We start from the raw sequence: 25,799 nt of genomic DNA, 5'->3' as shown, positions 1-25,799 counted from the left end.
ATCGTTGGTTAGGTAATCGAGAGACCTTTCCAACGAGCCCACAAAATTGAAGATCTGGCAACTCTGTCTCGTGTTTTGACCACTTAAGTTATATCTGTGTACTTATTTTTCTGGACCTAAAAAAAATAGCTGAAATATGTGTCTAAACCACTCATATTACCCATTGTTGGTAAAAAGTGAGGAAGGCATCAACCACATAGATGGATAAAGTTAGTTTTTTGTATAGTGCCTCAAACGGTCGTTACTCCCTCACCCCCTTGATATTACACAGTTACGTAATAAATGAACGCACCATTACATGTATAGAGGGGGAGGGTTGTCCTTTGTTATAATGGAATAATACAAATATTTAGTTTTGCTTTGTAATCGATTCTAAATCCCTTTCCTTGTCCCTGGTGCGCGATGGAGACGGGAGCGGCCAGTAATGGACGGCTTCTATGGTGGTGAGAATCTGGCTCAGGTCATAGGCTAATTACATTTCTCATAACTGAAAACATAATATTTTTTCAGTGTAGTATAGTAACCTGGATAGTAAATTAGCTTATATCCTTGTGAAGTTACAGCGGGTTTAAAAATAAAAATGTTGAAAAAATTGGGTTTTTGATGGTTTTTTCGAGACTGAAAAATCAAGTCTGTCATATAGAAATTGCCAAAAACCATCAAAAAACCTATTATTTCAACATTTTTGTTTTTATAACCGTTGTAACTTCACAAGGATTGGACTTAGGACGATGGTCAATATGGAGACATGTATGTAAAATTGTCTGAAAAATCGACTCAATTCAATTCAATTCAATTCGGTTTTATTGGTGAATAATCAAGATACAATGAGTTATTTTGAAGTGCATAACAGAGTTTTGGAGTTCCTTACAGCTGTGTGTTGCATCATAATCCATTTAGGAACAATTATTTCTTTAACTTAGGCACTAGCAAGAGTAAGAAAAAACTATAAAAAAAAAACTTACAGAAATTGCAAAGGAAAGGGGATAGAGGAAGAGAAAGCTTATATCTATATCACAGGTCATTTATCCTTTGTAGATATGTTTGATCATCAGTTCCCCAAGGGCCAGGAATTGTTCTGCCTTGTTGCGGCAGCTCCGAAACCGCGTCATCATCTCCCCCGCGAGAGCAAAGAACTCCGGCAGGGTGAAGAGATCTTCCCCGGTGACTTCTTGCTGGGCCGTACTGCCGAAACCGGCAGCGACCACGCTGGCGAACGAACGCCCCCAACCAGGAGGGAACGCTGAGTTTTCCGCAGGAACCGTACGCTGTCCAGCTGCAGGAACGGCTGCGTTCGTACTTCGCTGAGGAGGGTGGGACGCTTTCTTCTTCCTCTTTTCCTGCTCCTCGAGGTAGGCCTTGCGCGCGACGCATCCACGGTAATTGCCGGTATGGTTGCCGTCACAGTTCGCGCACTTTACGCGCGGCTTGGTTTGTTCTGCCTTGTCCCCCAAGTCCGCCTTTCGTGGCAGTGCGCACGCCTCCGAGAGGTGTGACTCACCGCACTTCACGCAGCGGGGCCGGAGGTTGCAGTTCCGCGAGCCGTGGCCGAATTTCTGGCAACGGTGGCATTGCGCTACGTCCGTCGGGTTCTTGGTGTAAAACCGCCAGTTTACCCAAAAACCGTCCAACGTCTTAGTCCGCCGCAGGTCTTGGATCTTGACGGTGCCGCGGTCGAAGTACAACAGGTACAGTGTGTACCTGTCACCGTTGTCTTGCGCGAGAGCACTTTAATCTCCCGCGGTTTTATTCCGGCGTCCGAAAGGTGACCCTTCAGGTCGGAGATCGGACGGTCTTGATAACCCTGCAAGACGACCTTAACAGGGGGCTTCTCGGGGTTGAATGTGTAGAAGTTGAAGTTGCTACGTTTCAATTCTTCAAACACCAGGTCGAAATTCTTTTTGGTCAGTGTGATCACTTGCACTGCCGACTTACCGATTTTCAGACAATATCCGAGGCCTTCCAGCAACTCGTCAACATCGTCCGCTAACGTGTCCAAAACAAAAATTGGAGGTGGTCTACGTTCCGTTGGAGAATTGTTCTTTTTTGACGTCGGCACTTTTTTCCGTGCACGACCATCATCGTCGTCGTCGGTAGTGCTGCTACCGTCAGAGTTGTTATTTTCTTCGTCGTCGCTCAGCATCAGGAACTCGTTCCTGATGGGGATGTTGGCGGATGTTGATGTGCCACTGGTCGTGGCACCGGAAGTACCGGAACGGGTTCGCACTGGTGATCTCGGAACGTATCCGGGATGTAGTAACTTTTTGTCGATGCCTTCAGCGCTGACGCTCCCCTGCGCGATGGCGGCCGACACGGCGTTGGTTGGTTTACCTTTTTGCACACGGCCGGTAGACGAACTTCGCGGGTTTTTCGAGGCCGCACTCGAACTGCCACGGCCATGGCCGGCCTTTGGCATGCTGGAGAAGCAAACTCGCGGGTAACCACAATCAATTACGGCGAAAAAACTCGAAAAAACGATGGAGCACTGAGCACTAGCTGCATGCTCTCGTGTGTACACGGAGGGAGCTGAAAAAAAAAACGACTCTTGTGCTCGGTTTTTGAAAATTTTGATGTTTAGAGCACTTTTGAAAAAAAAAAACAGTGTCAGTATATGATTTTTGTATTTTTTTAGGCGAGTTGCTCCATCCTACATTTTTCGTGAGTCTTTTTGTAACATCTTAGGCTATTTTCACAAAAATTTTGAACGAAAAAAAATCGTGGGCTCACCTTCAAATTAGACTTTTAAACTTGAAAATCAAAAAATCTCTTGAAAGTGGCGTGTTTTTTTCTTTCGGTGTATTTTTTTTCGGAAAGCCCGTCAAATTTGCTACAAGTTTGTCTTTGACCACTTTTTGATATGATGCAACGGCTTCGAGATACAGCGATATTTAAATTACGAAATACAAAAATATTTGAAACACTTACGCCCTTCTCAAATGTCATTATCGAGTGTAACTGGCTCCATATACACAAAAATAGCTTATATAAGCGTAGGATAACATGTCTGCAAAGTTTCAATGAAATCGGAAAGGGGTCGAGAAAAAAGTACCTAAAAATTTCCTTTTTTGGGCTGGACGCTGTAGGTGGCCAAAACCATTTTTCAATGGCATTTTTTAAATTATTTTACAGAAAACTCATTCACATTCAAAGAACTCAATTTCCAAATAAGGTAACTCGAAAGCTTATGCGAAGAAGTGTGTTACGTCTTATTTTCATTTTTCATTAAATTTGTTATTTCTTTCTAAATATTAAATTCCAAGTCCCAGTCCATTCTAACAACAAAACTTATTATGCCCGTACATTTTTAGTATTCTACAAAATAATGTACAATATTCTATCTAAATATAAATACGGACTTAAAATAGATTTGCGAAATTCAATTTGATCGCATTTCTAAAACATAATTGTATACACAAAAGTTCACCAAAAATAAATCACAGTAGAAATCTGTTGTACCATGCATAAGCATTCACAAAGTTCTTATGAATATGGCAGGCAAAAAAACTTAACGCGATCCTTAGATGTAATCCAAAATTCAATTTCGTTACGGCACGTTGCGTAGACAACAAATCCTCTTAACTCAAATGGATGGAATAGCGATCACAGCGGAATGAGGTATGTGTGTGTATGAACAGACACTTTGCTTACGGATGAGTAATCTCATTGTCATTTTAATTTTCCGTAGCCATTAGTGACATCATTCGAAACAAAACACGGCGAGCTAGAACGATGATGAGCTGAGTACACAAAATTGGGTGCAAAAAAAGTGGAGAATGTCATCCAAACACAACAGCAGAACCAGCTGAGTGCTTTTGCCGTGTAAGCCCCGTTCTAACTTTTGTGGGCTTATTTTGAAATCCTTTAAAAGCGAAATTAAAATTTCACGACCACCTACAGCACACATACAGTCACCCACGAGTAAGACATGGTGCTGTGTGTGCTATTGTCGGTCTTATTGGCCCCTCGAAAATGGAAAGTGGGTGGAATATGATTCCCATTTCGGTGGAGTGTGCGGCGTGTGGCCTGCCCCGTTAGACCCTAAAAGTGTGGAGTAGAGGCGCGGTTGTTCTGCAGAAAAGCTTCACCATCTCATTCCGCTTCCATATTTCGGTTTCAGTCAGCCGGTTGGCGGTGTGATAAACGATTATAATTTTAATTTTTCTTATCTTGTTTCGGGCGTCGAGCGCGCGTCGAGAAGCTTTTCACCTGCACTGCTGCCGCAGATGTTCCACAACCCCATCGTTGTAGCAGTCGTCTCTGGTTAGAACCACGTGGAAGATGATTTGAATGAGGGGTTGGGATGTGTGTGTGTGTGTGTGTACATTTTTCAGCGCCGCGAAAGACGCTCAGCTCCGAAACACTCCGGTTCCGGTTTCTTTCTCAGGGTTGAATTTTGTAATTTTCGTTCGTAAAATTATTTTTCCTTGAAAGGCATACTTTCATTTGCGCCCAAGACAGCTTTAATCGGTTGTTTTTTTTTTTTGAAAAAATGAGGGTTTTACGAAAATTGACGAAAATTACCGTTTTAAGGACGGTGTAGTTCACCCTAACGGCAAAAATACGGGTCTATTTATTTCGGCTAAGGAACCCCGGAAAAATTTCGAGCCCGATCGGAGAACTTTTTTTTTTTGGTTTAGGCTCTTTTCAAATGGAATTACTAAAAGAAAAAAAATCTGAAAATTCGCCAATAAACAGAATGAACTCGGATAAATCTATCATTCCCTCTCCCCCTTAGATTCTCAATTGTTTTTGAATCGTATGCAATTTTCTCTAAACTATTTTAAATCTCTTATAAGAATGAATTTAACTCCAAAGTATCCACCAAATTCAACCCTGTGTTACTTTGCTCCAGGAACGTAAAACCTGCAAATCGCTATTTGTTGGCTTATATTTAATATTTTCCCGTATTTGTTCGTGGGTGGTTTCACAGCGCAAGCAAGTCAGGCTTGCTTGCTTGGAGTAGCAATGGAGCGAACAGGATATTTTCTTGTCTTTTCCTGTAAGTCTGCGGTGAATGAATTAATGGTATTTGCGTGTAGGGGATGCTGCCGCGGCATTATGTTCCACCTTCGAGTGGGCTTTAGCATGTGTTATGTTGGTGCTTATTTTTGGTGAGAAAGCTGTGGCTGATTTGTGAGCATATATTTCATGCTTTTGTTCTTGCGGATTTATTGTCAACGTGTAAATAAAAAGACTACTCACCCAACAGTGATTGTTATCTGGAAAATCGATGTAAATAGATTCGTTTTCCAATCTCATCGTTAAATCAAGTTTCATTTTTCAATATTTTTCAATCGATTTTGTTTTTTCCTGATCTGCCGATGTCAGGGTTTATTCCCGGAACGATTGTAACTAGATGCCGCACTTGTTTCTGCTCAACCCCGGTGGGGATGGAATAGAACCGAACCGGGTTCCGATTGTGGTGCCGATATCGTTTACACTGAAAAGCAATTTTCTACCGGTACACCAGGGAAATGTTTGCTGAACGTGATTTAGTGACACGAAGCAGTGATTCTATGTGCTGGAATAATGTATTTTTTTTATTAATTCTTACTGAAATCTCATTGTTAGCATATTTTCGACAGTCATGAATTTTAAATATTTGAAAACTTCTCGTAAATCCAGAACTAATCAAATTTTCATTCAGTAAATACACCCAATCGACGCCCTGGTGCATTCCACTTTCACTGGAACTAAAAGCGACATTCTTTGCAGTGCAAAATATTTCCTAGACGTGTTTTGCTATCAAAACCTGACCAAATTCAGCAGTGGCACTCGAAAATGAATGCGAAACTCCAGATGAAAGCGACTAAAAGCAGCATTCCTGTCCTTCCCGGCCCAAAGTTTTGTTGCCAAACTCAATTTCCCCGGAACTTTGTCTTGCTTTTCCGTCTTAGTTAAACATTTTTGCTCAAACTTTTTGCCGCAATCGGTCCGATGCACCGAAATTCCATCCAAGTCAGTGAGTTTCATCACCGTGATGAGGATGCTGCCTACGAGAGAAGTCGAGAGGAGCGCGTTGGAGTGGCAAGAAAGAAGTAAGATTTTGTGCAGTTGTGTAAATTTGATCAAAGTTGGATTGAAAAGTATGGGGCTAATGTTTGCTCTGCAGTAGCGTTCAGCTCAGTGCAAAATTCTAGTGTGAAGTTAACGGGAGAAAATTGCAGAAACAGCAAGGAATGCTCTCGATGTGAAGGGGTTGAGTGGTATGCTGGACCAGTCCTTAAGAAATTCTTGATTTTTTTTCTCAGCGAATGCGGCTATCACTGCAAGCAGTGTTGAAAGTTGTTTAATTCAGTTAGAATTAGTTGAAGGTGTTTGAAATCCATAACCCTCTTTTTTCAAATAAGGTTTCAAGTAGAGGGTGACGAGCGGGAATTCCCGGGAAAAAATTCCCGGGAAATCGATCATTTTTGGACCTCTCGATTCCCGGGAAATTTGGTCGAGACTCCCGGGAATTTTTATTCTTATAAATATGAAAGCCAAATTATATAAACTTATCAGAAAACCATTTGAAAAAATCGAAATTGTCCAGAACATTGAGTGTTCAATGATCGATATTTAAGTTCGAATAAACCAATGCTTTTATAATATTCTTATTTAGGAAGTATAAATTTTAACTTGTCAAAAATTCCAATAACTATAATTGAGTGTAAACAAAAGTTACATTGAAGCATACTTTGCAGGTACACCCCAGAAATGAAAAACTCAATATTTTTTTTATTTTTATTTCAATTTATTTTTTCTAAGAAGGAAAAGCATTTTAAAAATAAGTTCATTTTCTATATCATCTCTCGAGCATAGCAAACCTTATAATTTAGTTTTTTTTATTCTTAGTAAGTTAATTTCGCTGTATCAAGGTAATTTCCTTTTTTATGTCAATAGTAGTATTGGGTTTAGCATCAACCTCAATATTAAATAACATTTTGGAAAAATAACTCTGCAACTCTTTGCAATGTTTAGGTCCGCCAATTGTTAAAATTCTGGTTTTTCGGATAACTGTTAATATTTCTTCATATAATATTTACAGTTGGCCCAAGAAATTCTGTTAAATTATTGGCACTATTGCATAGTTTAAAAAAAAAAGCTCCCGGGTCCCGGGAATTCCCGGGAAATAGTATAATACAGCTCTCGATTCCCGGGAAATTGAAAATCTCGAGAATCGTCACCCTCTAGTTTCAAGTCTATCTAGGTGTTTAGAGTCAAGTCATATCGATCGGTATGGTAAAAATTTATAAATTTTAATTGGTCCATTGAGACTTGATAGTTGTATGCCTCACACAAAACTTGATTTTGATAAAATAGGACTGATGTAAGGCCAATCAAGGCGTTCCATTTCCCAGTGGGAAGATGGTCAAAATTCATATGGGTCATTCTCCGCCAACTCACACAGCAGTGGCTCAGACCCCGATTTGCGTGAAACTTTGTCCTAAGGGGTAACTTTTGGCCCTGAACACAAATCTGACATTCGAAAAATGAAGTGTTTTTCAACAAGTTGCAGCCTGAAAAGGTGATGTTTTGGAAAGTTAGTGTCTAAGGGACTTTTATGTAAAATTGGAACTTTTTTTCAAACCTCAATCCACAAGCTGCTTAATGCTCCTTGAGCTGTTTTAGGACTCTGGGTCAAATATTAGCCAAATATGTTAACATTTACCCATTCATAATTAGGAGGGAAGTTTAAATGGGAAAAATCGAAAAAAAAAAGTTTTGAAAAACCCAATTTTTTACGGTTTGGTCTGCACAGTGCTTCCATCCAAATATTCCCAAAAAATCTAAATTTAAAAAGTAATACATATTCTAAATTAATGCTCTACAACTTTGTAGAACATACCAAAGCTGTGAAAGTCGATCCTGAAAAGTTTTAGCGGTTCAAAAATTTCATTTTTATATGATAAACATTTGTTTCATCAATTTCAGGATCAGATATCAATATAGATTTAATTTCAACCAATATCGCTCAAAATTGGCACAGATGCTTAAAATAACCCAAAACCATTTTACGCTTGTGGAGCAAAAGGTCCTTTTTCTAGGAACCCTCCTAATGTAGAATCAAGTTTGCAAGCGAAAAGCAAATTCTTCACGGTATACTTTTTCGAGAACATTGAAATAAAAAAAATCGGAAAGTCTGATCTTTGGCATAGGGCGTCCAATTTTCCTGGGTTTTGAATTTACCAGGAACCGGGAAAAATATTTTTGAAATCCCGGGAATTCCCGGGATCCCGAGAAATTTTTGAAACAGTCCTACAATCTATGTTTTCATTATATTGGTTATGTTTTCAAGATTAAAATTAGTTGGTGATAATCTACACTTCAATCCAAACAAGGACAGCAGTTTTTATATAGTTTAAAAGACATAAAAAATGTTTTTTGTGGTGCTTTTGATTTTAAATTAACCACAATTTTAAATATACATTGTGCTTAAAGAATTGAATATTTCTCTTAGTTATTTTTGTATATGACGTGACTAGAAATACCAGAAAAAATTATTTAAAAATGTAATAAAAAAAGCGAAAACAAATTAAATTAAACCGGTTAATTAAAAATTTAAGATAGGTTTTGAATTTCATGTTTTACATAAATAATATTTTAGAAATTTTCTTTGTGTAACTACTGCCAGTTGTGGAAAATCAACAATACAGTCGAATAGTTACAGGAGATTTCAGAGCAATAAATTTGTATATCGCTGCACTGATTATTTTGTTCTGTTCCAGTTTTAATGATGTCAATCAAAACATTATGCAAAAAATTGGCATCAACAGCTTTCCTAATTCAATGAAAAAATTTTATATGATATATTTTTTTCAAATTCAAAATCATAATTCCCAGTCTTCAAGAAATATATAAAATAAATAGAAAATATTCAAAGGGCTAGGCATTACGTATACTAAAAATTTAACAAATTTTCCCAATAACTCAAATGAAAGCTGATATATGCAGTATAATAACTTTAATGCTATAAAATTATTATCGATAACTAAGTTTCAACTTGTTATCTGTTTCCACAACCAAATCTGAATTTCCAAAATAAAATTAGATTTCGGGAATTCTCAGGACAAATCATGAGAAAATTCTGGGATTCGGGAATTCCCGGTTTTGGAAAAATTCCGGGATTTTTGTCGCGGGAAATCCCGGGATGGGCGCACTATTTGGCACCATGAAAAAAAGGCTCTTTCCCGGCATTTAACGGAGTCCATCGAAATATTTCCTTCGGAAAAGTCACTAAAAATCGATGGTTTTATGTACATATTCAAAAAATTCTTTTAAATATTCCTTGGGCTACCAGTTTTGTCAGTTTTGGTTCAATATAGGCAGAGATATGCTCAACATTACACTTTGACAAAATTCTTGAGAGCTATTTTATAACAATCATTTAAAAAAACAGGAAGCATTGTTCATCATGTGTAAGGAAATTAAATCAAGAAATTTGGAAAAGTCACTCATAATTTTACGAAATCGATTATATCTCTGCTTATATTGAACCAAATCTGATACTTTTTTAGGAAACTTGTTCAGCTGTTCTCTACAATTCTACAATGTGAATGATCCGAAAATGTTTTAAAGTGTCATAAAATGGATACCCCAATGAAAACATTTTCAGAATAACTTTTTTCAGTAAGCTCCAGATGTTAGTAAAAGTAGTTTATGCAACAAGTTGCAAAAAGAAGATTTTTTCAGCAAGTGTCGTACATTTATCCAACGAGGTTCACCGAGTTGGATAAATACGAAGAGTGCTGAAAAAATCAAGGTTTGCAACGAGTTCCATACATCATTTTTTGCATTTCTGAAAAACACCCATTGAGTGAAATTATAAGTCGAATTTTCATGTATTTTGTCAATAAATCGTTTAAATCAAAAAAATGTTGAAAAATATTACTTTTCAAAACTAGTGCTGAAAAGTTCAACTTTTCAGCATCCATTTCAGTGCCGAAAAGTAAAACTTTTCAGCATTTGTTTGGAATGTGTTTCTATTCGATTCTGTTATTTTTAGTAGATAAAAGTAGGCTGTTTCGTCACGCGAGAATGACAGGAAAAGTAGGAAGTTTCTAGACGGAATTGCAAAATAGTAGTTTATGAAACAAGTTGCAAAAAGAGGATTTTTCAGCACGAGTCGTATATTTATCCAACGAGGTTCACCGAGTTGGATAAATACGAAGAGTGCTGAAAAAATCAAGTTTTGCAACGAGACAACATTTTTTGCAATTCCAAAAAACACACACTGAGTGAAATTTTATGTCAAATTTTCATGTATTTTGTCAATAAATCGTTTAAATCAAAAAAATGTTGAAAAGTGTTACTTTTCAAAACAAGTGCTGAAAAGTTCAACTTTTCTGCACCCATTTGAGTGCTGAAAAGTAGAACTTTTCAGCATTTATTTTGAAAAGTGTTGCTATTCGATTCTGTTATTTTTGGTACAGAAAAGTAGGCTACTTCGTCGTTCAAGAATGACAGGAAAAGTAAGTAGTTTCACGACGGTATGCAAAATAGTAGTTTATGTAACAAGTTGCAAAAAGAAGATTTTTTCAGCACGAGTTGTACATTTATCCAACGAGGTTCACCGAGTTGGATAAATACGAAGAGTGCTGAAAAAATCAAGTTTTGCATCTAGTTCCATACAACATTTTTTGCAATTCCAAAAAACACACACTGAGTGAAATTTTATGTCAAATTTTCATGTATTTTGTCAATAAAGGTGTATTCACATTATAACGCAGCCGCAGCCGCATCCGCACAAAATTTGACAGTACGGACGCACAGTGCGGACGCGATTTCTCCAATACATTTCATATGCAGCCATTCACACTGTTCCGCATCCGTATCCGCAGTACGGATCCGTATACGGATGCGGAACAGTGTGAATGGGAACATTTGAAATGCATTGGAGAAATCGCGTCCGTACTGTCAAATTTTGTGCGGATGCGGCTGCGGCTGCGGATGCGTTATAATGTGAATACACCTTAAATCGTTTTAATCAAAAAAAAATGAAGATTGTTACTTTTCGAAACAAGTGCTGAAAAGTTCAACTTTTCAGCACTCATTTCGTGTTGAAAAGTAGAAATTTTCAGCATTTATTTTTAAAAGAGTTGCTATTCGATTCTGTTATTTTTGGTACAGAAAAGTAGGCTACTTCGTCGTTCAAGAATGACAGGAAAAGTAAGTAGTTTCACGACGGAATTGCAAAATAGTAGTTTATGCAACAAGTTGCAAAAAGAGGATTTTTTCAGCACGAGTCGTACTTTTATCCAACGAGGTTCACCGAGTTGGATAAATACGAAGAGTGCTGAAAAAATCAAGTTTTGCAACGAGTTCCATACACAATTTTTTGCAATTCCAAAAAACACACACTGAGTGAAATTTTATGTCAAATTTTCATGTATTTTGTCAATAAATCGTTTAAATCAAAAAAATGTTGAAAAGTGTTACTTTTCGAAACAAGTGCTGAAAAGTTCAACTTTTCAGCACCCATGTGAGTGCTGAAAAGTAGAACTTTTCAGCATTTATTTTGAAAAGTGTTGCTATTCGATTCTGTTATTTTTGGTACAGAAAAGTAGGCTACTTCGTCGTTCAAGAATGACAGGAAAAGTAAATAGTTTTACGACGAAATTGCAAAAAAGTAATTTTTCAAACATGATGTCTAAGGAGATATTTTCAAATCCAATCAAACTTTATGTCTTATGAACCGAAAAGCTTCAAGAACTATGATTCATCGTTCGGATATTGTCTTACTAACCCGGATAGGTTCCCGCTGGTAGTTCAATTCTATCAAACTTTTCCCCGTAAAGTGCATCGATGGCATGAAATTCAATTTCCCCTGGTGTTGAATGTTTCGACTAGATATCGCGTACAAAATCAATTTTTCAAAACGACTCCTCTCCCCCATACTCCAGCTTCCCTCTACTCCTCGTGCTAGGCAAAGTGAAAATTTTCTATTATTCTGCGACGTTGACTGCTCTTGCCCCCGAAGTGTTGATGCACTCCCCGGAAAGTTAGAATATAAATTTCCCATAAATCATGGAACTGTGTTTGCCGAATGTCGAACAAACTTTGAGGCCGCTGCCGCTTGCCACACCAGTGCTTCTACAAATGGCTGGAACCATCGGAGATCTGTGGACCGGTTGGAGTCGGTTGGCCGATCTGGGGTCACATTTGGATTGCATAAATTACGGCGAAGAGTGGTCGACAGCGAGCGCCACACAGTTTTCATAAAATATACTCCACATAGATATCTCTCTTTTTCGTTTCTCCTGGTTGGGAGGATTTGTGAGAAACGTTCGTTCAGTCTTTGGGTTTCGGTCTCTGACGTGGAAACACTAGCAAAATGGGGTGCATGAATTTATAACACGACTGTGAATATATTTATCTATTACCCCCTCAGAACAGTAGCTGTCGATATTGACGTGGGTGGCTCAAAAATTTATAACGTTTTGAATTTATGCATCCCAATGTTTGAATATTCGTACCTAATCATAGGAATGTTTTTCGTGTGACGATTTTCTTCTAAATTATGACAAGTTAGAGCAAAATAAATTTGAACAACCTTCGGTGACTCAATCACTCACCGTTTGGAATTGACCGTGAGTTCGGAAGTTCAACTTTATTTGCTTTGCTTTTTTTGCGATAACTGGCCAAAGGGATTTCAGGTCAGAACGCGTTTGACGCACGTACAAATAAGACTACCCTTAACATTTGTAATTATAGCTCGGGACTCCAGGTATCAACAGCCAAACAAAACGTGCGTGCTTTCGTTATTGTTTATTCAAGGTCAAACTTTAAAACGCGTTTTTCTCGGAACGTCGAAATGGCGGGTGCGACAAGATAGCACAACGACGTCGAAATAGTCGTGCTTATTATTATTTTTTTAAATTAAATATGTCTTTATTGAACTTTCTTATAATAATTACATTTCATTTACATTCTAAGTGGTATGGCTAAATTCTCTTCATCTTTGTTATGTTTTTTGTTTTATTATTAGCTGTTCACGTTCATTTATTTACTTGAAATTGTTTTACATTTTTACATTGCATTTGGGTAAAAAGAAAACCTTCCTGACTTAAAACTAAAAAAGTAAATTCATTGAAATATTCAAAATCAAAGGTAGGGTAGCAAACTGGTTTCCAGACGAATTTTGAGCGTCCTTGCCCAAACTGCCTGGCTTTTCAGGTAGCGCTTCGGCATTCTTTAGCTTCTTCAAATCTGCCGATCCTGCTGGTGAGGACAGCCTCTTTTTCTTGCCGTGAGGCATTTTTTGCACTTTTAAAGCACTTTTTTTGGTGTGTGAGGGACGCACGTCTGACTCGCTTCTGTGCTGATCGAAGACTGTCGTGCTTATTTAAAATGATTCAAATATTTAAATTTAGCTTTTTACTCTCTGTTAAAAGTTGGTAAGGATAAGCAGATAAGTAGACTAATGATGTACTGTGAAACGCGCGGCTTGTGCTACCACGCACAGTACTAATTTTCGCCTACTTAGGTGGCAGTTCTGAAATAATCATAAATAATCTTCTACACAGAAAAAAAATCAATTCTCGAAACCGTGAAGTCAGTTCACGATTATGAGAACCACGAAGGAATATATTCACGTTTATGGTGCAAATGCACCATACTCATGAATAAATTCCTTCGTGGATCCCACATTCGTGAACTTAATTCACGATTACGGGAATTGATTTTTTTCTGTGTAAGCCCACTGCGATCGGTGGCGCGAAATGCACCGATGCGCTGCGATGATATTTTACATGATTAAATACTTTAACATGCGTTTGTAAGCATTTCAATTTATGTGTACAGATCAATTAGGACTCGAGTGCTTCTCCTAACTTTATCATCAATCCATTATCCACTACAGGCAAAATTTCAGATCCTACATCAAAAGCACCGTCCCATATTAGCGGCCAAACATCATCAGTCTTGTTCACGCTGCCACATTCCATACGGTGGCGGACGTCCCTGTCACTCAACATCACGTGTCGCTTCATTGTGTTGACACTGTACCGTTGCTACTTCTAGATGTCTTTTTACAGGAGGAGCACGGTAAACTCCATTTAACGCTTGTTTACGCCGCGAAAAATTAGGAAAGAAAAAAACAACAACGACAACTCAGCTCAACTCAATTGAGCATAAATTTGACGAAACAGCACTCTTGTTTCACTTAGACATTCGCTTTGCGTAATAAACCCCGCGCAACAACATCTGCGTGCATAAAACATCGCACCGCTTATCTGATTAATTATTAATATGCAAAATTGGTCGTCGTTGGGCGGGTGCGGGAGTAAGAGCGAGATGGCATACACCGGCGGTGTTCCAAGGGATTCCAGAAGTGCTCGAAGCGAAAGCACTTCTTCGGAAAACTCACTTCTGGGTTCGCCCCTTCCACGTCGTCGTGGATGCTTGTAATGCAAAAGTTTTTTCAACATCTTCATTTTCTTGTTCTTCTCTATCCCTCTCTTGCAGCATCACCACCATACCCCCACGCGGGAGATCGCCGAACTTTGATTCCAACAGCAGCAGCAGAAGAATCGTTAAAGTTTAGTCAGGAGCCCAACCCTCGTCACCACACTTGATCCGCTGAGCTGAAAAGTTGTTCTGTCGCTTTGCCGCTGCAGGCAAAACTGCCAAAAGTGTGAAATCATTAATTGTACATAAGTATATAGAGCGAGTAGTTATCCGTAATCCCCAGTTTCAAATAGCAGGACAAAAAAAAAGTTAAAGTTACAACAAAGTGCGACAGTTGGTAATTGAAAAGGTAACAACGGTAAAGTTTTACAATTTTGCAACTCTCACTCGTTACCCGTCTCGGTTGAACTGGTTTGTTTTGGAAGAGAAAATTTACTGACTTGAGGTACACTTTAGATGTGCAGAGTGAAGTAAAGTGCTGCAATTAGTGGTCTGAAATAGCACCCAAGGAGGAAGATGCCCAACGAGATGACCAACCGGAGGAGTTGCTGTCTTAGGTGGCAGCACTAGTCAGAGAACAAGGGTTGCTTGCAACATACCACATCGGCTGTTGGTTTTACCGGTCTATGGTTTTGCCAAAGCTCCGCCACCATCATGATGGATGTGCGTGGTCTTTTGAAGGCTTCCTGCTTGTTGTACATACTTAGAGGTAAGTTATGCTTATTATTCGTTTTATTTAAATTTTTGAAGGTACTTATCATCAAACAGGTATGTGGGTTGCTTTGAATCCCAAAAATATAATCCATAAATCATTGAAAAAACGGATAGGGGACATTGCAACGCATCTTCTGAAACTCGAATTTCAATTATTATTATTTGGTTTCGGGTGCCGATGCAAAAAAAAGCAAAGCAATCCACTTTAACGACCCCCGGGTCTTTTGTGGGCTCGTTTGCAAGTTTCTGCTCATTGCTAGGCATCCGAAGGTTATGTGTGGTGAGTCACCCAAAACCTTTTTTACGCAAATGGATCGACGTTTTACTTCCCCATCCGATAGAAGGCCAGGAAGATAAGGCGGGAATCGAACCTGCGCCCCATAGCATCTTAGGGATCGGCAGCCGAAGCCGCTAACCACCGCGCCACGAGGCCGATGCAAAAACCAAACCACGTTTTTCTCGGAATACTTGCTTTGACATAATAGCCGAATCTTCAATTACACTACTCGACAAAACAAAACTTGTGTCAAGGGATTGACGATATCTCATCGGTTCCTCAGAGAAAAGGCATCCCCGAATCCGATGCAATCGACAGAATTTGATTTTATGTCCACGCGGACTGACGAGAAGCTGGTAAATTTTTTAACATAAAAAAATCGAACAATTTAAAAAAAACTTGCGTCTCCTCCCAACTATATGAGCCATCTACAAAAATATGGAGGCGCCTGGTGCATAGCCATTTCCTTTAAGCAGGGGTGTGCTTATGGGTAGATTTGAGTAGATGACATCTACTTAGCTGTTTGCTTAAATTTAATTATTTTTTAAGGAAAAATATTCAAGTTAAACGATATTTTTGACCATAAAAGGGCTTGCACCAAGTTTCACCAATTTCTTGGCTCAATTTTGAAGCGCCCTTTTCTTTTTTTCAAGTCATATGCACTCTTTCTGGAAAGTCAACCAAACATTTCAATGTTCCAAGGTAGTGCTGTCGCAGTCAGTCGCAAAGTCGCTAAGTCGATGCGCGATGGTTTGTTGTTTGTTTTATTTAAATTTAGCTTTGTCACTCTTGCGATGCATAAGTTTCTTTTTGTGGTTTGGTTGTTTTTTTTTTATTTGACTAAATGATTTTTGGTTGTTGTGCGCACGCAACTATATGTTTCCCCAAGAGCGAGAGAAGCCGACTCGCTCACCAAAATGTATCAAATTTAGACCAATGATTTCAAATGACTTTCTCAGATTGAAGGAGTAAGCCTACCCTTCAGGTGATTCGATACTCCGAATTGGTAAAAATGTTGGAGCTCGTTTTAAAAGCACAATCGCATTGATTTATTTTTTATTTGTTTGGAAGTGCGCAAAATCTAATTCGTCATTCATTTGCGTAATGCGTTTTATTTTTTGGCACGATCATCAATGTTTATGAGAACATTATCATCTTTCATATTGTAAATACGTGCTATTCATCCTTTAATTCTGTGCTTACAGTATTTAACGGTGTAGCATTCTTGAACAACCACTTCGCAGCAACAGCCTCACAGGGCATGCAAACTTTATGCATCGCTTTGTCAACATGTTTCCAACAGATGACTTGTGTAGGCTGACTTACTTTGAATCCTCTAACAGAGGATGATTTTTGACGGGTAGAGTTTTTCGGAACATTTACCCCTAAGCTTTGAAAAAAAGAATACTTTTGAAATCAGTACCATTAATATTAATTTTTTTATTGCTGTTTTATTTTTTGATGAAAGAGATCTTCGCTTCTGGTTAAAGTTTTTGAAGTGATAGGGACTCAAAATAAATCGCTCTATGTGGCAACTTTATTCTAGTAGAGGACTTTACTAAATGATTTCGTTTACTTTATAGATCGAGAACTGATATGGGAAATGAAACATAGTTTGATTTTATTAAGTCATACAGTGTACAATGTACACGGTGTGATTATTTAGAGTTCTCCTAGATAAATAAGGTAGGTCTGATATTTTGCACCTTGTAAGAAAGTCTATTTCCCGAAATTTTGAGGGTTAAATTGAAATATAATATTTAGCGCCAAGTGCAACTTCTTCTAAGAATCTCAGAATTTTATAACGATCTTATAAGATTTTTCTTTGGAAAGTCACTGAAAATTGATTGAAACAATATACTTATTATATTTGTTAAGCACTTTGGCTACTGAATCGTAAAAAAGATATACGTCGCATCTCGCGGCGTCCGAGATACTATTTGATTATACTGGGATCGATTTTTCGAAAAAATGCCAAACTTTTAAGGTCTGTACTGAGCTCCGGGGTGCCCCAAAATCAATGTTATATATACCAAAAGATGTGCAAGAATCGGGCCTACACGCCAGTGATGTTGAAAATAAGCGCTTCAGTGGCCAAGTGCCTTAAAAAATTACATTTTTGAAAAAAAAAATCTTTTTACGGGTTAAATCCCATTTAAAATTCAAATGCAAAGCACCAGCTCCTGTTACATCCAATCAAGCTCATATTTGGAATTTGAGCTCAGTATGACCACCGGAACAAACCTCTGAATGTCCGCCAAAATGTAATTTTTGTTACATCCTAATACATATACATAATCTATGCAAATTGCACATATTCTTCTAAATTATCTAATTTGATTCCACTTTGTATAATCTAGACTTTATCAATTAGATCTCTAAGAACAATTTTCGGAACAAGTTCTCATAATAAAATATCAGTATTTGTTCGTTACTAGCTGAGATATGCGAATTTCGCTTAGTTACACAATAGGAAGCGTTAACTGAGACATTTTGAATGCTCATATTTATTTTTTAAAGAAATTAAATAAAATTTTGATATCAATTTTTGTCTCAATAAAGCAATGCCGTTAATAGTAACGATAATTGCACATAATATAGTTTCATAATTTTCTTAACTTTTTGGCACATTTTTTAAATTTTCAAAAAATAGTAATGAAAAACTTAATTTTATTTTATTCATTTCGATTTATTGTTCTTATAACCATTCAGTTCGCCTGAAAATTTCATATCAAAGTATAAATATTTCAAAAATATTAGTTTCTGAAGCTTTCACAACTGGGATCTTGTTTATTCGTTGAGCAACAAAAATTACGATATTATGAAATGAAAATTAACTATTATAATTCTGGTTAGCTTTTTAAACAAAAATTGTTGTTATATCCTTTGAAACTTAGGTATCCTGTTCTGCCAAGATCAAATTATGTTTTTTTTACGGTTTTGTTTACCATGGCCAAATTGGATGAAAATTGAAAAAATATCAATTGATGTCTCAGAGAGGGTCATTCCAAATAAAAAAATTGGCAAATTTGTTAAAAAGTGTTAACAGTTTAATATCAAGAAAAAACTTGAGCTAACAAGGGCGTAAGAGATTTAATATGAACTGAACTTCTTTTATTGCTATGAAAATTCTTTTAGACGAAATCATTTATTAAGCTGAATCATTAAAAAAAACTACTCCGTATTATGTAGAAGGTGATTTTATGAAAATGATATTTCAAGTGAAAAAGCTGATATTTAAGGTGAATCCAATGCTTATCTATTTATTTATGAGCTCAAAGAAGTAAGATTTGTTCAAGAAAAAAGATTTGCCAACAAATCCATATTTTCTTCATTATTTTTTATTTTCATTTCAACGTCGGCTCAATATTATTCTTTATCATATTCTCTCAAACTGTTCACAGAACCATAATGTATAGCAATGTTATGGTTTTGAAGCATGGATTCATTTTACTCGCCGTCAAAAGACTGTGATTGGAAAAATATCACTGCAAAAAAAAATACTAGTAAATTTAGAAATAGTCTTTAGATTTAGAATATCAATATATTTTCTTGAAAATGTTTTTGCAAGAAGTTAAGACATTAATTGACCCTCGCACTTAATTTGATCATTTATGTTGCTATTTTATACAATTTTGTTAAAGAATATTAACCAGAACCAATATAAGAACAATTTTGGATAAATTTAAAATTTACCGTTTCCCGGGAATTTTGTAACCCTGGGAAATTGACGCTTTATGTAATACTAAATCGCATCAGATTATTCTATTGAGAGCTAGTCAATCTTTTTCTCCGATTTGATTGCAAAGTTAAAGTTCAAAAGCCATACACTGAAATAAAAAAAGTACGAAATTCCTTTATTTTAAGAATTCTGCCTCCTTTCCTTATTAAGTAATTGTGTTTTTCGGATAGCTGAATAAGGATTTTTTATATGTTATTTTCAAGTTGGGACCATCCATAAACCACGTGGACACTTTTTTGGGAATCTGTTACCTCCACCACCCTCCTCCCCTTGTGGACAATTGTCCATACAAAAACTTTTTGTATGGATCGTGGACAATCACCATACCCTCCTAAAGTGACCACGTGGTTTATGGATGGTCCTGTTCAAGTCATTCCAGGCATGTTCATGACAAATTTGATAAATATGAATGTACGTGTTTCTATCAATTTCATGTGATTTTTCCATAGAAATATACATTAAAATCGATAAAAATATTCACTTTTATCTTAGATTTGTTCTCCGAAACTTACCGTGGATCTGGATACCCTGTTAATATATAATTCTGACTTCTGGATTGAATACGTGAGAGTCAGTTTTTATTATCAATTCCAAAATGGATCAAATTTAATTATGTGTAGATAGAGTTATCTTTTATGATAGGTGCGACCTTAAAAATTTTAAATAACTAAAAGATTCTATTGTTTCATTGCAATGGGTTGCGTTTTTCCACGCTGCAGACAAAACATTTTTATTTGTTGGGGGATGGGCATTTTCATTATCGAGTAGGACGGGACAAAGAAAGGGTTTACGACTAGGTTTAGAGTCAATTTTATGAATTTTCAAAAATAATGTGAAGTTTGTGTATGTTAAGGGCAAAAGTCACTGTTTGTCTGTTTTGATCTTATATTTGAAGTTTACTAAATAATGTTTTCAAACCTATAGGTTCTTGAAATCTTTGACACTTTCAAGCAAGTGTTTAGCCAAGCGAATTACCTTACTAACCGTTAAAGAATTTTTGAAATTCTTTTATTATGTTTTCCTAAAATAAATTTGCGGGAAGGTGCTTACATTTTTGAATGAAAAAAATCAAAAACATAAAATAACTTTTATTTCTGATAATGTTGAATCGACGTAACACCTTATAATCTAGCCCTCTTAAACCTTGCGGTTTCGGCAACGGATTCACAGGCGTGTATCGTTCTTTTGCGACAAGACTTTTTTAATTTCTAATAATATTGATTCAAAATCACAGAAAAAAAATATCAGCAGAAATCGTACCAAAAATAAAATTTATGCAAAAATAGTAATCTTTAATCCCAAAAATTAAACTTAAGTTATATATGTACTACTTTGTTAAAATAGGTAAATTTACCATAATTTTTTTTTAATTTTTAATTTAATCTACGCTTTGTTTATTAACCATCAAGAACCATGTGTATGTTTAGGTACTTTAGGATTTTGTTTTATTTTTAAGTTTAAAAATACGTTTCCATTATAAGCGCCTCACATATCAGTTAGTGACTGTCAGCGCCCTAAAAATCATATATGCACTGTAGGCGCCCTCAGCCAAATGCGCATCTACCTAGCTCAAGCCCATCAAACACACCCCTGCCTTTAAGCACAACGGAAACAACCAATACAAATGTATAAAAAAGTTGTCAAGTTCGGGGGGTCCACAGCTAGCATTTTTTGTACGATTATAAAAATAAATATTAAAAGTTTAAAATTAAAATATTTGAAAAACATTTTTTTTAAATATATTTGTTTACTAAAATTTTATGTTTCTCAAAGGTCTATGGGTACTTCGGGATGTCCATGGTAATCCAAGGACTCCCTAGAGTTCATGTGCGTATAGCACCAGTGGATATGGTAGACTACTATATGAATGTAATGGGATGTCCATGGTCATCCAAGGACTCCCTGGAGTTAAGATCTATGAGTCTACCGCCGTAACAAGCAAGAGGTCGTCGGATTTTGAGCCCGGATTATGTGCGTATAGCATCAGTGGATATGGTAGACTACTATATGAATGTAATGGGATGTACATGGTCATCCAAGGACTCCCTGGAGTTAAGATCTACGAGTCTACCGCCGTAACAAGCAAGAGGTCGTCGGATTATTACCCCGGATCATGTGCGTATAGCACCAGTGGATATGGTAGACTACTATATGAATGTAATGGGATGTCCATGGTCATCCAAGGACTCCCTGAAGTTAAGATCTATGAGTCTACCGCCGTAACAAGCAAGAGGTCGTCAGATTTTGACCCCGGATCATGTGCGTATAGCACCAGTGGATATCGTAGACTACTATATGAATGTAATGGGATGTCCATGGTCATCCAAGGACTCCCTGGAGTTAAGATATTTGAGTCTACCGCCGTAACAAGCAAGAGGTCGTCGGATTTTGACCCCGGATCATGTGCGTATAGCACCAGTGGATATGGTAGACTACTATATGAATGTAATGGGATGTCCATGGTCATCCAAGGACTCCCTGGAGTTAAGATCTATGAGTCTACCGCCGTAACAAGCAAGAGGTCGTCGGATTTTGACCTCGGATCATGTGCGTATAGCATCGGTGGATATGGTAGACTACTATATGAATGTAATGGGATGTACATGGTCATCCAAGGACTCCCTGGAGTTAAGATCTACGAGTCTACCGCCGTAACAAGCAAGAGGTCGTCGGATTTTGACCCCGGATCATGTGAGTATAGCATCAGTGGATGTGGTAGACTACTATATGAATGTAATGGGATGTACATGGTCATCCAAGGACTCCCTGGAGTTAAGATCTACGAGTCTACTGCCGTAACAAGCAAGAGGTCGTCGGATTTTGACCCCGGATCATGTGAGTATAGCATCAGTGGATATGGTAGACTACTATATGAATGTAATGGGATGTACATGGTCATCCAAGGACTCCCTGGAGTTAAGATCTACAATCGATGTAAAGTTATCGAAATATTTAAGTTTGAACGATGAACAAAAGTCCTTGCTTACCACTTTAGCCAAACGGCGACCTCTTTTTTGTTACGGCGGTAGACTCGTAGATCTTAACTCCAGGGAGTCCTTGGATGACCATGTACATCCCATTACATTCATATAGTAGTCTACCATATCCACTGATGCTATACGCACATAATCCGGGGTCAAAATCCGACGACCTCTTGCTTGTTACGGCGGTAGACTCGTAGATCTTAACTCCAGGGAGTCCTTGGATGACCATGTACATCCCATTACATTCATATAGTAGTCTACCATATCCACTGATGCTATACGCACATAATCCGGGGTCAAAATCCGACGACCTCTTGCTTGTTACGGCGGTAGACTCGTAGATCTTAACTCCAGGGAGTCCTTAGAAGACCATGTACATCCCATTACATTCATATAATAGTCTACCATATCCACTAATGCTATACGCACATAATCCGTGGTCAAAATCCGACGACCTCTTGCTTGTTACGGCGGTAGACTCGTAGATCTTAACTCCAGGGAGTCCTTGGATGACCATGTACATCCCATTACATTCATATAGTAGTCTACCATATCCACTGATGCTATACGCACATAATCCGGGGTCAAAATCCGACGACCTCTTGCTTGTTACGGCGGTAGACTCGTAGATCTTAACTCCAGGGAGTCCTTGGATGACCATGTACATCCCATTACATTCATATAGTAGTCTACCATATCCACTGATGCTATACGCACATAATCCGGGGTCAAAATCCGACGACCTCTTGCTTGTTACGGCGGTAGACTCGTAGATCTTAACTCCAGGGAGTCCTTGGATGACCATGTACATCCCATTACATTCATATAGTAGTCTACCATATCCACTGATGCTATACGCACATAATCCGGGGTCAAAATCCGACGACCTCTTGCTTGTTACGGCGGTAGACTCATAGATCTTAACTCTAGGAGTCCTTGGATTACCATGGACATCCCGAAGTACCCATAGACCTTTGAGAAACATAAAATTTTAGTAAACAAATATATTTAAAAAAATGTTTTTCAAATATTTTAATTTTAAACTTTTAATATTTATTTTTATAATCGTACAAAAATGCTAGCTGTGGACCCCGAACTTGACAACTTTTTATACATTTGTATTGGTTGTTTCCGTTGTGCTTAAAGGAAATGGCTATGCACCAGGCGCCTCCATATTTTTGTAGATGGCTCATATAGTTGGGAGGAGACGCAAGTTTTTTTAAATTGTTCGATTTTTTATGTTAAAAATTTACCAGCTTCTCGTCAGTCCGCGTGGACATAAAATCAAATTCTGTCGATTGCATCGGATTCGGGGATGCCTTTTCTCTGAGGAACCGATGAGATATCGTCAATCCCTTGACACAAGTTTTGTTTTGTCGAGTAGTGTTATGAGCAATAAATTTTATTCCAAATTTTAACTTGTCCTTGGTCTTCAAAACGTAGTTAAAAGATTTACCTCAAATCGCTTGTATCTCGAGAACCAGGAAATTGCTATAAAAAACGAAGTGCGCAATGTGATTGTTTATCTAATCTAATCCAATCTAATCTAATCTAATCCGACCCTAGCGCAGCCAATCTTTCGAAGGGATCCTGGAAAGTGCCTTAGGTTAGATGACGCCTAGCACTCTTCTTGTCATTTATTAACATTTGTAGTGCGCCATTGCATCGGAATGCATTTAAACATCACAAGCGTTAAAGCGGCCAGGCCTACTGCGTAAAGCCGTATCGCAGAGATGACTCGTAATTGGGTTGAGTTTAAGCACTGAGTGTTCGAACAACAACATCATTCTGAATCGACAGGGGAGGAAGAAGCGTGGGGACACACCACCATACGCTCCGAGATTTGGTTGTATTCGTTGGGAGCACCATGCTAAGAAGGTTTGGTACTCCGGGACCCTCTGGGATGGGACATTGTATTTCCACGAATGCCCTGGACACTATTTGCCGTGGTTATAGCGCCACAACTCGCTCAAAAAGTGCGCAATGTGATTGTTTATTTCCATGTCAAATAGGGAATCGGTTGTACCCGACCCTCTCCGATTTCAATGAAACTTTGTAGACATGTTATCCTAGGCATATATAAGCCATTTTTGTGTATATGGAGCCAGTTACACTCGATAATGACATTTGAGAAGGACGTAAGGGTTTTAAATATTTTTGTATTTCGTAATTTAAATATCGCTGTATCTCGAAGCCGTTGCATCATATCAAAAAGTGGTCAAAGACAAACTTGTAGCAAATTTGACGGGCTTTTCGAAAAAAAAATATACTGAAAGAAAAAACACTCCACATTAATGAGATTTTTTTATTTTTAAGTTCAAAAGTCAAATTTAAAGGTGAGCCCACGATTCTTTTTCGTTCAAAATTTTTGTGAAAATAGCCTTCGATGTTACAAAAAGACTCATGAAAAATGTAGGATGGAGCAACTCACCTGAAAAAATACAAAAATCATTTACTGAAACTGTTTTTCTGAAAAGTGCTCTAAACGTCAAAATTCTCAAAAACCGAATACTAGAATCGATTCTCCAGACAATTTTACATAAAAGTCTCCATATTGACCATTGTCCTAAGTTCAATCCTTGTGAAGTTACAGCGGTTATAAAAATAAAAATGTTGAAAAAATTGGGTTTTTGATGGTTTTTGGAAATTTCTATAAGACAGACTTGATTTTTCAGTCTCGAAAATATTTTTACCGGAAAGCTCGTTCAATCTCCCATAAATTTGTCTTTGACCACATTTCTTAAGCTAATTTACTATCCAGGTTACTATACAACATTGAAAAAATATTATGTCTTCAGTTATGAGCAATGTAATTAGCCTATATCTGTAAGCCCATACATCCAATTGAAATGTGGTCAGAGACAAACTTTTGTGGAATTGAACGAGCTTTTCGGTAAAAATATTTTCGAGACTGCTCTTTTTTCGCATGTTCAAAAATGGAAGGGGTAGTATCACCCCTCCATCACGAGATATCATAAAACGGACCTCGGATTCCTGATTCTGACTACCCCTTAGGACAAAGTTTCACGCTAATCGAAGAGGGGTCGGGGCAACTTTTCCCGATATCCTGTGAGTTGGTAGAGAATTACCTATAATTACTATACGAAATAAAAGTTATCTTATAGTATTTTTTTGGGAAAAGTGATAGGAAATCCAAAAATTCTTTAAATGGATCGAAAGGCTAGGCTAAACCTTAGATAAAAGGATGCAAAGATTTCGTAGAACTGAAGTTTTGTAAATTTTGGCCAAAATGACCCAAAAGTGACATTTGTCCGTAACTTTCACAAGTTTCAATTTGTTTACTTTATTTTGGAATTTCTTAAAATTGACCCTAAAACTAGTGGAAATTCCAAACATGAGATTTTAAGGTAAAAATGCAGTATCAAAATGGATAGTCTAACCAAACCCTAGAGCAGCACAGCCAATCTTTCGAAGGGATCCTGGAAAGTTCCTTAGGTTAGATTACGCCTAACACTCTTCTTGTCATTTATTAGCATCTGTTGCATTAGAATGCATTGAAACATAACAAGCGTTAAAGCGGCCAGGCCTACTGCGTAAAATCGTATCGCAGAGAAATGATTCGTTTGAAGTGGTTTGAGTTTGAGCACTGAGTGTTCGAACAACAACACAATTTTGAATCGACAGGGGAGGAAGAAGCGTGGGGACACATCACCATACACGCTCCGAGATT

General features: G+C 37.6%; 1 protein-coding gene across 1 annotated transcript in view; it reads left to right on the top strand.

Annotated features, from left to right (window-relative positions):
- The window catches only part of LOC6030880 (Down syndrome cell adhesion molecule-like protein Dscam2), a 176,408-nt gene that overhangs the window by 26,341 nt on the left and 124,268 nt on the right, over positions 1 to 25,799 (top strand). The window contains 1 exon segment of the mRNA XM_038258682.1: positions 14,449 to 15,100. Coding sequence (XP_038114610.1) covers positions 15,046 to 15,100 — 55 coding nt within the window. The 5' untranslated portion in view covers positions 14,449 to 15,045.

Source organism: Culex quinquefasciatus, chromosome 3 (assembly GCF_015732765.1).
Source record: "Culex quinquefasciatus strain JHB chromosome 3, VPISU_Cqui_1.0_pri_paternal, whole genome shotgun sequence".
NCBI classification, from domain to species: Eukaryota; Metazoa; Arthropoda; class Insecta; order Diptera; family Culicidae; genus Culex; species Culex quinquefasciatus.
This window is presented reverse-complemented; position numbering and strand designations above follow the sequence as displayed.